The 13,508-nt window shown below is 42.2% G+C and overlaps 1 protein-coding gene across 1 annotated transcript in view; it reads right to left on the bottom strand.

Moving 5' to 3' along the window:
- IVD (isovaleryl-CoA dehydrogenase) overlaps positions 1-13,508 on the bottom strand; it is a 95,334-nt gene that overhangs the window by 56,769 nt on the left and 25,057 nt on the right. Inside the window, exons 2-5 of the mRNA XM_073609970.1 lie at positions 10,688-10,777; positions 7,945-7,996; positions 6,721-6,890; positions 3,205-3,298 (exon numbers count right to left, since the gene is read on the bottom strand). Coding sequence (XP_073466071.1) covers positions 3,205-3,298; positions 6,721-6,890; positions 7,945-7,996; positions 10,688-10,777 — 406 coding nt within the window. The remainder of the gene's footprint in view (positions 1-3,204; positions 3,299-6,720; positions 6,891-7,944; positions 7,997-10,687; positions 10,778-13,508) is intronic.

Genomic DNA, 13,508 nt, shown 5'->3' with positions numbered 1-13,508 from the left:
GATTTTCCGACAACTTTGTGTGACCGTGTGTATGCAAGACAAGTTTGAGCCAACATCCGTCGGAAAAAATCCATGGATTTTGTTGTTGGAATGTCCGAACAAAGTCCGACTGTGTGTACGGGGCATTAGAGTTTTTTGCCAATGTATTTCTACATCCACTGACGAGACCATCCACCAGGAGCAGCTCCCTATCTACCCTCTGTACATCTCCACTGGAGACCATCAGAAGGTCACTACCTTCATGTGTCTTAATTAAAAGAAGTATAGCCAGTGGGGTAAGATGCAGCTGGGATCGGTGCTGCAGCTAGCTAGGCTAGAATGAATTGTTTTGTAACTCCCATACCTCTTAATTTTTTGTACATTGCCTTTTAATACTACACAGAATGGTGCGATTCCCCCCTCTATCGTTTTATATCCATCTGCGTATTTTTTTTTAAGAAGCTGCCATCTGTTGAGGTCTTCACTGAAAATATTGATATACTCTTTTTTTATACTGTGTTGACCTACCCCCCCCCCCCCACCCCCACTACCACCAGGGCTGTCTTTAAGGCAGGGCAAAAGGGGCAGCTGCCCTGGGCCCTGTCATTGTTGTGGGGCCCAAAGCAGCTGCCTCATATTTGCCAACTATCCTGGTTTAAATTCCCTTGTCCCTTGAAGTTTTAGTCCTGTGCTGTGTCCCGATATCTCAGTGTAAAGTGCTGCTACTAATGCTGCCCAGCTCTGCCCTATTGTTATGTATGGATGACTCACCTGCAGACCCTATGTTTACATGTAAATAACCGTCATTCATATGTAAATAGTGGCAGCATTCATATGTAAATAGTGGTGGCCAGCAGCATCGATATGTATATCATGTCCCCCTGAGGTCATATCCACCATCACTTCTGCTGAATGCTGCCCACTGGGGAGGTAAAAGGGCATGCTTGAAACTCCTGCCTACAACTGTGGTCATTAAGCCTAACATCAGCCTGTTGTGCAAAGGTAAGCAAATTGTTGGGGTGCGCAGAGGTAGGCAGAGAAGGAATTACAGTTTGGGGTGCACAGGTGAGCAAGGAGGGGATGTATAGAGGTAAGGAAGGTGGGTGCAAAGATGAGCATAGGAGGCAGGTAGAGTTAAAGGGAGGGTTGGAGTGGAGAGGATGGGGGAGGTTTGGGATGCAGAGGTTAGCAGGGTTTGAGGATGTAAAGGTGTACTGACAGGGTGGATAAAGATGTAGGTCACCTGTAGGGCAGCCCATTCATTTCAATGGGCTGCTCCATGTGCTAGAAATGCGGAGGAAAGTCCCAAACTTTTTCAAAATCACATGGTGCCAAGGCACATGTCAGCAGATACGTGAGGGTGTCATTACCAATTGATGGCACTGCTGTGTATCTGCTAAGGGCCAGCACATTTCTGTGGTGTCAGGAAAGCGATTTTGCATGCGTTCCCGACAAATTCAAATGTTAACGCAGGCTAAATGTCTCAGTTACATTGATGGTCGGTGTAAATCTTCTCATTACATTGGGGCTTGGTGTAGAATCCTTTCATTCACACTAGTGGCCAGTGTGAATGTTCACCTTACATTAGTGGTCACTGTAAATCCCTCCTTACATTTGTGGTTACTGTGAATGCTTCTATTACATTATTGGTCAGTGTAAATCTCTATTACATTGGTGGCCAATGTTGAAACTCCTCTTTATACTGGTAGTTGGTAAAAAAATCAGTATTGCCATTGATCACACCCTCCCCTCCCCCGAGCACTGCCACTGATCCCAGGAGTCCTAGGATCCCTAGGAGTTTTCTGTCTATTGATGGGTCCGCTCGCTTCCCCAGACAGTGAGATGATTTGCTGTAACCTCCAGCAATCAATCAGTGAGCAGTGTTACTGTATAGTAATCTCTAGCAACCAATAACAAGCAGAAACCATGTGCCGTAACCTCTAGCAACCAGTCAGTGAGCGGTAATGATATGCTGTAACCTCTGACAACCAATCGCAATTGTTGCCTGATCTGATACAGTAAACTGATTTTGAGTCTAGCTGCTACTTATTTTATGTCTCAGAGCTGGCTGAGAGTGAAATTGCATGGGGGGGGGGGGGGCCAAGAACATTTTTGCCCAGGGTCCAATCAGTATTAAAGACGGCCCTGACTACCACCGCACGCTAAGATACTGTGGTGGGCTTTCCAGATTCACATACAAGCCCCCTGCTTTCACCGGCGCCACCTTACAGTGTGGCCTGCCCTCACCTTCTATGCACGGTTGAGCAAAGCGGACCAGGGAAGGGAGGAAGCGGCTGGACAGAGAAAATGCTGCATGGGGAAAGGGCTTGCCAGGTCACCTTGTGTAGGTGAAATCAGAAACTCAGAGGGCCAGGGATGGGCCCCTGCCCGGCCAGCCAAGGCCCCTCAGAGTTTACGCAGTGTGAACCAGTGAAAGTCTTCCTGTGTTCCTCAATGAACGAAAAATGTATTTTTTAGGATTTTGTGAGATCTTGTGGGATTATTAATCATATAGGTCTAGGACTAGATCAAATAACATGGTCTGAAATGGTTAACTGACATTTCAGGCAGGAAGGATGATGCTAGATCCCTGGTGAAAAGCCTTTAATGTTTGTACAGGCTATCAGCTAAACTGGAACGTTTGGAAGATTTCCTAAAACACCAACCTAAATATAGGTACTCACAGCACTTTTATTGGTGAGTTTTGACAGGGACAGTTCAGTATACTGATTAATGCACAGCCTAATCAAGCTGGCCAGCCAATCTATGCTTCAAATCCCAAGATTAACTCCTTGTAGTAAACACTAGCAAATGCTTTAAAACTTTTAGACTTATTTGATCAGGACTTTGTCCGCACTTTAACAAAAGTATTACCCCACTAATATCTAAATTTAATAAAAATGTTCAATTGATTCTCAACAATTCAATTTGTGTTTGACTTCAACACACAAAGGAAGAGAGCATTACCCCAGCACTAATTTGTCCCCTACAGCAGTTCCCCAATAACATGCTGGCAGGTAGTGAGAAAGAAGGCTAAAAAAAAAAAAAAAAAAAAAAAAAAAAAAAACAGTGCAAGGGGCTGGAGCCCCAAAACTGAACAACTGAACACTAGCTCTGCTGTACGTCTGTCTGCTTCTTGGCAGGCTCCAATACTCTTGTGGAAAGTATGAACTGCAAGCTTAAAAGAGAATTTTTTTTAAGTGAATTTTTTACAGTGAAACCAACCTTTCTTCTCGGCCTTCAACTTCATGGAGACCACATCAGAACCAGAATTGGGCTCACTCATGGCAAGTGCTCCTATATGTTCTCCACTGATTAGCTGTTGATAAAACATCAGTGGATGAGTGGAAAACCAGCAACTGAACACAAAAGATTTGGATTGCACAGTTACTAGAGGACAATACATTATAGTTAAGGAATAATAATTATAATAACTTAATAAACATTTTAGAATACAAATACTTTATTAATGCACATAAATTTAGCTTGTACTCCACAGACAGGCGGTGGTAGAACTTAGCTGAGAAAGACTGATAATGAATACCATGGGCAAAGCATACATAAGCCAGATGCCTGTCTCCCAAACACTCAGGCAGCTTTGATAGAACTGACTATACAGATGTTGCTGCCTGCTACTTACCTAAACATATGTGAAACATATACAGGCTCTGTACACAACACCACAACAGAGAACAGCTTTGTCTATCCACAAATTTAATCGTTTAAAAGCAAATATCTTCGTAATATCCCCTATTTGTTTTAATTGTTATCCCAACAATAGTTTGTTCTTTTAAAATATATTGGCATATACTTTTTCTTTCAGGACGGAATCCCTAAAATATATGTTGGTAAGTAGACTGGCTCCTTTAAATGCTTTACATTCGATCTGGATCCTGCAGGATGGAAAGAAGGGAGAAGCTTGTCCGATCCTGTCACTGCTCCAACTGACCCTTGAGGGGACCCTCCTATCAGACCACTGGAGCCCTACCATTTCCCCACCCCTCTCCTCACCAATAAGAATTTATTTTCTATTCCCCTGGGTCCCCCTTGCTGAGTGCTTTGATCCGCTGGACGGAGGGTTCCTGCTTGTCTTTCACTTTTGAGGAGGTCGAATGTGTTGTCCCCATTGAGTGGATATCCATATACAAGCTGGTTTATAGCTTGCCTTTGGTAAGCGTGCATTTTTATAGGTGGTGGATTCTTCACTGGGTGTTTTTTGATTAATTTTGACTAATCACCATTGGACATTGATTTGGCTTCGGGGACTTTTCTTTCCGGTCATCGTTATTTATTTTCACAATATATGTTATCACAAATGATTTTGGTTATTCACCATTGGATACCGATTTGGTTCTGGGACTTTTTTTCTCTGTTCAATGTCATATAATTTTATTATTTATGTCACTTTAATTGATTGATTTTTTATGAATACTTGTATTCAATCTTATTTTGTATTTTTTAATTTTTATTTTTTGGTTTTACTTTTAGTAGTAGATCAATTCAATCTTGTAGCGCAGTTCCATTATCAATCAACTGTGTTTACCCTTTTTAAATCATAATGACAATAGAAACTACCCAAATGACCCTGATAAAAAAGTTTACATACCTCAGTTCTTAATATCGTGTATTGTCCCCTTTAGAATCAATGACAGCTTGAAGTCTTTTGTGGTATTTGTGGATGAGGCCCTTTATCTTCTCAGATGGTAAAGCTGCCCATTCCACTTGGCAAAAAGCCTCCAGTTCCTGTAAATTCATGAGCTGTCTTGCACGTCTGAGACCTCCCCAGAGTGGCTCAATGATATTGAGGTCAGGAGACTGAGATGGCCACTCCAGAACCTTCACTTTATTCTGCTGTAGCCAATGACAGGTCCACTTGGCCTTGTGTTCTGAATCATTGTCATGTTGGAATGTCCAAGTACGTCCCATGCGCAGCTTCCTGGCCGATGAATGCAAATGTTCCTCCAGTATTTTTTGATAACTTACTGCATTCATCTTGTCAACAATTTTGACCAAATTTCCTGTGCCTTTGTAGCTCATACATCCCCAAAACATCAGCGACCCACCTCTGTACCTTTCATCATAGGCCTTGTTGACTCCACTCCAAATGTAGCGTTTATGGTTGTGGCCAAAAAGCTAAATTTTGGTCTCTTCACTCCAAATTACTTTGTGCCAGAAGGTTTGAGGCTTGTCTCTGTGCCTTTTGGCATATTGTAAGCAGGATACTTTGTTCCATTTGCGTAGTAATGACTTTCATTTGGCAGCTCGACCATGCAGCCCATCTTTCTTCAAGTGCCTCCTTATTGTGCATCTTGAAACAGCCACACCACATGTTTTCAGAGTCCTGTATGTCACCTGAAGTTATTTGTGGGTTTTTCTTTGCATCCCAAACAATTTTCCTGGCAGTTGTGGCTGAAATTTTAGTTGGTCTACCTGACTGTGGTTTGGTTTCAACAGAACCCCTAATTTTCCAATTCTTGATTAGAGTTTGAACACTGCTGATTGGCATTCTAAATTCCTTGGATATCTTTTTATATCCCTTTCCTGTTTTATACAGTTCAACTACCTTTTCCCGCAGATCCTTTGACAATTCTTTTGCTTTCCCCATGACTCAGAAACCAGAAATGTCAGTGCGGCACTGGATGAAAGAAGCAAGGGTCTGTCAGGAGTCCAGAAACTCATTGACCTTTTATACACAAACACCAATTACAAGCAAACAGATCACAGGTGAGGATGGTTACCTTTAATAGCCATTTAAACCCTTTTGCGTCAACTTCTGTGCATGTTATCAGGCCAAAATCACTAGAGTATGTAAACTTTGGTTTAGGGTCATTTGGGTAGTTTCTGTTGTCATTATGATTTAAAAAGAGTAAACACAGTTGATTGATAATAAATGGCTTCAGACACTAACCATGAGTGAAAGGAAAGCTTTTGTATTATCATTCATATTCTCTGAAAAATGGCCAAGAAATCATAAATTCTGACAGGGTATGTAAACTTATGAGCACAATTGTATGTATGTATTTTTTTTTTATCTTAACCATGGGGACTACCGTTTAAAAGCCCATTTTCTACAATACTTTTCATTCTACTATATATCAAGCTGGTGCCCCCTAGGTGTGGAGTGTGTGGAATATGGATCTCCATTAGGCCCTCACTCTAACAAACTCTTACCAAAAACACAGCCCCGCTGCTAAACTAAGAGGGAGGGGCCACCTGACGATGTCATCAGTTGACCCCACCCCATTTGTGACATCATCGACCCAGCATGCCCTGGTCAATAACATCACAGTTCTTTGGTTTCCATTCAGCTGACGAGTCATCTGTTAAGGAGGCAGCGGCAGCCAGCTTGACAGCTTGCTCCTCAACAACCAGCTATTCCCTGGTAGTTAAGGACGCCGGCAGCTGCCCGCTAAGAAGTAAATAAAAAAAGGGAGGAGCTGAAAAATGGTTTTAGCAGCGGTTAGGAGCTTGTAGGAGTTGCCGTTTTTTTTTTCTGCCGGCAAATTGCTCCCCAAAAATGTAAACAAAAGTTTTCCTGCTCCTAAACGCTGAAGCTTAAAAAAAGCCTCTAGACTAAAATAGGGTGCATGGACACATAGGATAACACTATTTGCTTCCATAAGCAGGAAAAAAAAGAAAAAAAAAAATAAATGTTCAAAAGCCGCTGCTAGAAGCGTTTTTTTTTAAGCTAGTGTGCATGGAGCCTTAGATATTAACATTGGGTATCACTGTAGAGCGTACCTTAGGAAGATATTTTTCTTTTTGTGCTTCACTCCCATTTCTCACCAGCTGGTTTATACAGAGGTTGGAATGGGCACCATAACTTAGACCAATGGCTCCAGATACACGCGAGATTTCCTCCACTACCAAAACATGTTCCATGTAACCCATGCCAGCGCCTCCATATTCAGCTGCAAAATGATTGAAACAATGTTATATTAGGGTAGAAGGTATTTAAGGCCGGGTTCACACTATTGCGAATTGTATTCTGTTTTTCTGCATCCAATTCGCATAGCAGAAGATTGTGCCCGACTCTCTATGAAGCCGAGTCACACAGCTCCGGAGCAGCTCCGGTGCGAATTGCACAGGAGCCCTGTGTGTCTTTTGAACCATTTCAGGTCAGAATTCAGCTAAAAATTCGGGCTGAAATCGGACCTGGGTGAACAAGGACGCACCGTACTCCTGCTGTGAGCCGCTCCGTGCTTCAGTGTGAACCCAGCCTAAAGCTTGACTAATATTGCAATCTAATAAGCACTAAAAGCTCCCACACTGAGCTAAGAGTCTGTCAGCTCTGTCAATCCATGCCTGTGATCATATCCAAAGACTCAGGCTTCCAACATTCAATAATTCAAAAAGTAGCAGAATTGTCTGTACAATGAGACAGCAGCAATTCTGCCATCAACCATTGCCACTGCTAGCATATTATAGTTGATCACACATGCCAAGTATCAAAGTAATTAGCCACAAAAATAGCAATTTTCATAAATCAAGGCTATTTAGGAAGTAAAAAAAAGAAGGGGGGAAGCATGCAGACATGAGGGCACTGTCTGTACAATCTAAAAGATGGGGAAACAGTAGTGCATATTTAGAGAAGAGAGACTTTTAATAGTTTGTTTTCTAAGGATTAAAGTAATTGTATAGACAAAAAAAAAAAAAAAAACTGTGCGATTTGGCTCCACTAAATATGCTAATCACATCCAAAGTTGCAATGCATAATTGCACTGAAAATCGCATCAAAATTGCCTTAGTGATCAGAACTACTACGTTTTCCTAAACAAGATGACTTTACACAGACAGGATTGCCTGGGGTAGGAAGAAGATAGAAAAAAAAAAAAAAAACACACACACACACACCTACACGACACCACAGCAGTCTCCCCGCACATTCCCCTGTTCAATGTTTAGGTTTGGTAGAAGTGTGCCTTTAATAATGTATTTTTTAGTGAATAACTACTGTATACTTACTTGGAGCGGTTATTCCAAGAACTCCCAAATCTCCAAGTTTCTTCCAAAAGTTCTGAAAAACAGATTTGCAAGGTAGCTCAGATTTACATTACAATATGTAGTAAAATATATGTTCAACTATTTGAAGTGACACACACACACACACACACACACACACACACACACACACACACACACACACACACACACCTTCTTGCCTTACCTTTTTTTTCCCCTTCTTCCCTTCTTTTATTTACAATTGTTGCATGACAATTTATTTTGAGAATAAATCTATTGCATTTTGTACTAAATGCAATTTTAATGTTGCTATGTTTTTAACCACCTCACACTTTCATCCCCTTTCTGCCCAGACCAATTTTTAGATTTCAGAGCTGTCACACAACACTGCACCCAAATGAAATTTTTAGTATATTTTTGAAACAGATAGGGCTCTCTTTGGTGGTATTTAAACACCACTGTTTTATTTTTTGTTATATGAACAAATAAATAAAACATTTTTTCTTAGTTTTTGTTATATAATTTTGCAAATTATCTTTAGTCATAAATTTAGGCCAAAATGTATTCTGGCAAAAATAACCCAAACTAGTGTATATTTAATCTGTGTGAAAGTTAGGTCTCTTTCGAACATACGGACCCCATTCAGGTCCGCCTGTCAGTTTTTCAGGAGGACCTAAACGGATGCTCCATTCACCTCTATGGAACAACAGATGTCAGCGGTGACATCTAACATCGGATCCGCTAACATCGGATCCGCTAAATCCAGACAGATGTAAACCCTATTTTCCATCCGTCTGTCGTTTTCATCCGATCCCCCATAGAGAAGAGAAGAGCTTTGACAGGTCCATCTCTGGACAGACGGACCTGTCATTCGTCGGCTCAGCAAACAGAGTCTGTGAAGGCGGACATACACGTCTGAAAGAGCCCTTATAGAGTCTGCAAACTATGGTATCTATATTTGAAAATTGATGAGTTCTGATGTACTGACTGCCCATCTCATTTCTTGAGGCCCTAAATAGCCAGGACAGTACAAATGATCCTTTTTGGAAAGTACACAGACCAGGGTATTTAGTAAGTGGCATGATGAGTTTTAATTTAATTTTTTTTTTTACACTTCCAATAAAAGTTTTTTACCCACGAAGTTGCCATTCTAACAAGTTGTTTCTCAAACACAGCATAGGCATACTTAGAATTACACCCCAAAACACATTCTGTGATGCCTCTTGAGTATGGAGATACCACATTACACGTAAATTACGCATCTAATTTCCTGACTACCTGTCACATTTTTTGGAGTTCCTGGAGCACCAGGACAGTGGAAACACCCACAAAATGACCTAATTTTGGAAAGCAAACACTCCAAAGTATTTTCTGAAAACATCATTTTTTTGCCACAGGTTTTTGGAAAATGCAGGAAAGAAAAAGAAAATGTATTTTAACACAAAGTTATCAAGTAAGAAGGTATTTCATGCACACATCATTGTAATACTTAGAATTAACCCCAAAACACATTCTGGCTCTCCTCCTGAGTATGGCGATACCACATGTGTGAGACTTTCACAGCCTAGTCATATAGAGGGGCCCAGAATCCAAGGAGCACTTTCAGGTGCATAATGTAGGAACATAAATCACGTATCTGATTTCCCGACTACCCATCACATTTTTGGAGGCCCTGGAGCATAAGGACAGTAGAAACACCCACCAACTGTCCACATTTTGGAGAGTAAATACCCCAAGGTATTTAAGGGGCATTTTTTTCTCTCACAGGCAGCAGGGACATACTTAGAATTACTTACCAAAACACCTTTAGCTACTCCTCCCGAAAATGGCGATACCACGTGTGAGACTTTCGGGCCTGGTTCACACCTATGTATTCTTTAGTGCTTTTTGCATTTTTCAGATTTGCACTGCAGTCCGTTTTACATGGTTTTCCTATGGAACATGTTCTTTAGGGCCCTTTCACACTGGGGCGGGGGCGGCGTTGGCGGTAAAGCGCCGCTATTGTAAGCGGCGCTTTACCGTCGGTATTCATCCGCTAGCGGGGGCGGTTTTACCCCCACTATCGGCCGAGAAAGGGTTAAAAACCACTGCAAAGCGCCTCTGCAGAGGCGCTTTGCAGGCGGTATAGCCACGCTGTCCCATTGATTTCAATGGGCAGGAGTGGTGAAGGAGCGGTATACACCGCTCCGAAGATGCTGCTAGCAGGACTTTTTTTTACCATCCTGCTAGCGCACTGCTCCAGTGTGAAAGCCCTCGGGGCTTTCACACTGGAGACAAAGAAGCGGCACTTTCGGGTCGGTTTGCAGGCGCTATTATTAGAGCAATAGCACCTGCAAACCGCCCCAGTGTGAAAGGGCCCTTAGTGCAAATCTGCAAAATGCAAAAAGCACTAAAAAATACATAGGTGTGAATCAGGGCTCACTGTCTGGACTGATTATGTACTAGGCATTGTATCTTGTGTATTAAACAAATTAACCAATTGTGTCAAAAACAAAACAATTGAAATGGTCAGGGAATATAGCTTACTGTAGTGTCACCTACAGCTGTTATGCAAACATAAAAATATATAATAGTAACTCAAATTCAGCTAAATAACACACGGAACAAACTTCTGTGTATTTTAGTTATTCCCCCACATTTAAAATTCTAAACAATTACACGTCAATAAGAAGGCATGATACATCGGTGCACAAGTAGCTACCATTAAGAACACTGCTACAGCTGTAACAACAACAGTAGTACTCACTCTCAGGTCTTTGAATTCATTTTGTTGATCGATTTCATTGGCTTTAGGTGCCAGATGGTCCTGGAGGAACCTGTGTACAGTGTGCCGAAGCTGAATGGAAGAGAAACATAAAGGCCTCCTGGTTAATAAAAGTAGTCTTGGCAGATACATTATCCCGACAACTACAGCACTACTGACATACTTGTCTGTCTACAGCCAGCATCCGTTTTTTTGACTAATGAAAAATAGGGCTTTCATCCGTTTAAAAAAAATGGATGTTGACAGAAGCGGATGAAAATGAATGATCATCCATTGTTATCAGTTTCTCCATAGGAATGCATTGATGTCTGTTTTTCATTCGTCAACAGATAGATGAAAAACGGACGAATGGTCCGTATGTGTGAAAGGGGCCAAATAACTAAAAGATTCTTTTGTTTATAGTTATCTCGCAGCGCTGATAATCATTTGTTTGCTTTTTTTTTGGACAGCTGTGAGTAGAGAACAGCTCTGCACTGTATGAATCGTGGAAATGCTGGGTTAAGATCGTGGGGGGTTGAATCAAGATCGCAATTTTCTAACAATTAATCGTGCAGCTCTACTTACACTGCTCACCAACTTTGTGTACTCCCACAAGCATCACAGGATTTTCTACTCCCAACTGCCAAAATTTGTGAATTTACTATTTGTTTACAAAGTTTTAGGACCCTTGATCTGGGAGTTGCAAATAGGCAAAGCAAAACCTTGTTCAAGATAAATAGTACTCTACTACTTTATAAAGTATTAGGGCTCATGCACACTGGACATTAAAATAACGTTATAAAAACGGCAGTAGCTTTGCAGTGAGTTTTTCAACGTTTTTGCAATAGCGTTTAACGTTTATCCGCATCAGTGTTTAAAAAAAAAATTAACAGCTTACCCGTAAAATCCTTTTCTTGGGAGTACATCACGGGACACAGAGCACCATAGTAATCACTATGTGGGTATATAGGCACCTTCAGGTGATGGGACACTGGTATACCCAATACAGGAAGTTCACTCCCTATATAACCCCTCCTCCTACCAGGAGTACCTCAGTTTTTGTAGCAAAGCAATATACATAAATCCCAAAAAAAGGGAGGGACCTCTGTGTCCCGTGATGTACTCCAAGAAAAGGGTTTTACAGGTAAGCTGTTATAAAAATCCTATTTTCTTTATCGTACATCATGGGATACAGAGCACCATAGTAAATCACTATGTAGGACGTCCGACAGCAATGCTATTTGAGGGGAGGGAGAAACAACCCATAGGGCACCCCCAGACTTGAGGACCTATACTGCTGCCTGCAGCACACTGCGCCCAAAGGCGATATCCTCATTCCTTCTTACAGCCACCTGATAAAACTTGGTGAATGTATGTACTGAAGACCAAGTTGCAGCCTTACAGATCTGAGCCATGGAGGCCTGGTAACGCAATGGCCGGACAATATCTTAGTTCAGGTGAAAACCTAAGACCACTTTTGGCAGAAACCCTGGACGAGGGCGCAGCACCACTCTGTCCTTGTGAATAATCTAGTATGGCTCTTTACAAGAAAGAGCAGCCAATTCCGAAACCCTCCTTGCTGAGGATATAGCAACCAAGAACATTAACTTCCTTTTTAGAAGGACTAAGGGAATATGCTGTATCGGTTCAAATGGCTGTTTTTGTAACACTGACAAAATTAAGTTCAAGTCCCAAGGGTTCAAAGGAGGTCTAACTGGCGGATTAAGCCGCATCACCCCTTGCATAAAACCCCAGACTAAAGAATGTGTAGCAAGCGGTCTTTGAAATAAGACAAAGCCGAGACTTGGCCCTTAATAGTACTCAAGGCCAACTTCATCTCTACCTCTAATTGTAGAAAGGCAAGAATTCTGCAGATGATATACCTCCAAGGGTGCCAACCCTTGGATTCACACCAGGAAACATTAGCCCTCCAGACTCTATAATATATAGTTCTGGAAGCTGGCTTCCTTGCATTAATCAAGGCAGAGATAACAGACCCGGAAAGCCCATGTTTCTTCAGAATGTGGGTTTCAATAGCCAAGCCCTTAAATTAAGAGTTTGTAAGGTAGGATGGAATATCGGCCCCTGTGAGATTAGGTCTGGCCATAGTGGAGGGGACCATGGATCCTTCACCGCCATCTTTACGATTTCTGCATACCAGGACCTTCTGGGCCACGCTGGGGCTACCAGAATTACTGGCTTTCTTTCCAGATTGATCCTGCAAAGGAGTCGTGGCAGCAACTGAAGAACTGATTCCATGGGGTCACCAACGCATCTGTTCCGCATGCGAGTGGATCCCTCATCCTGGACACAAAGTTGACCAACTTCGTGTTGGACCTGGACGCCAGAAGATCTACGTCCGGAGTCCCCCATTTCTGGCAAACAGCCCAAAAAATGTCGAGGTGAAGAGACCATTCCCCCAGGAGCAACTGCTGGTGGCTCAAGTCCGTCTCCAAATTCTCTACTCCCGGAATGAAAACTGCTGATAGGCACGGAACATTCCTTTCTGCCCAAGTTAGATATGGTTCACCTCCCTCTGTGCTGCAAGACTCCTGGTGCCCCCTTGGTGATTAATGTAAGCCACAGCTGTGGCATTATCGGATTGAATCCTGACAGGACAACCCCGTAACCTGCATGTCCAGGCCTTTAGAGCCAGACCTGCTGCCCGGATCTCTAGGATGTTGATGGGCAAGGTCCTTTCTGTCCTTGACCACTGTCCCTGGACAGTTGTCTTTTCTAGCACTGCTCCCCAGCCTGAAAGGCTGGCATCTGTCGTTACCACCTTCCAGATAACTGGTCTGAAGGATTTTCCTTTCAGCATATT

The sequence above is a fragment of the Aquarana catesbeiana genome, linkage group LG13, assembly GCF_042186555.1.
Source record: "Aquarana catesbeiana isolate 2022-GZ linkage group LG13, ASM4218655v1, whole genome shotgun sequence".
NCBI classification, from domain to species: Eukaryota; Metazoa; Chordata; class Amphibia; order Anura; family Ranidae; genus Aquarana; species Aquarana catesbeiana.
This window is presented reverse-complemented; position numbering and strand designations above follow the sequence as displayed.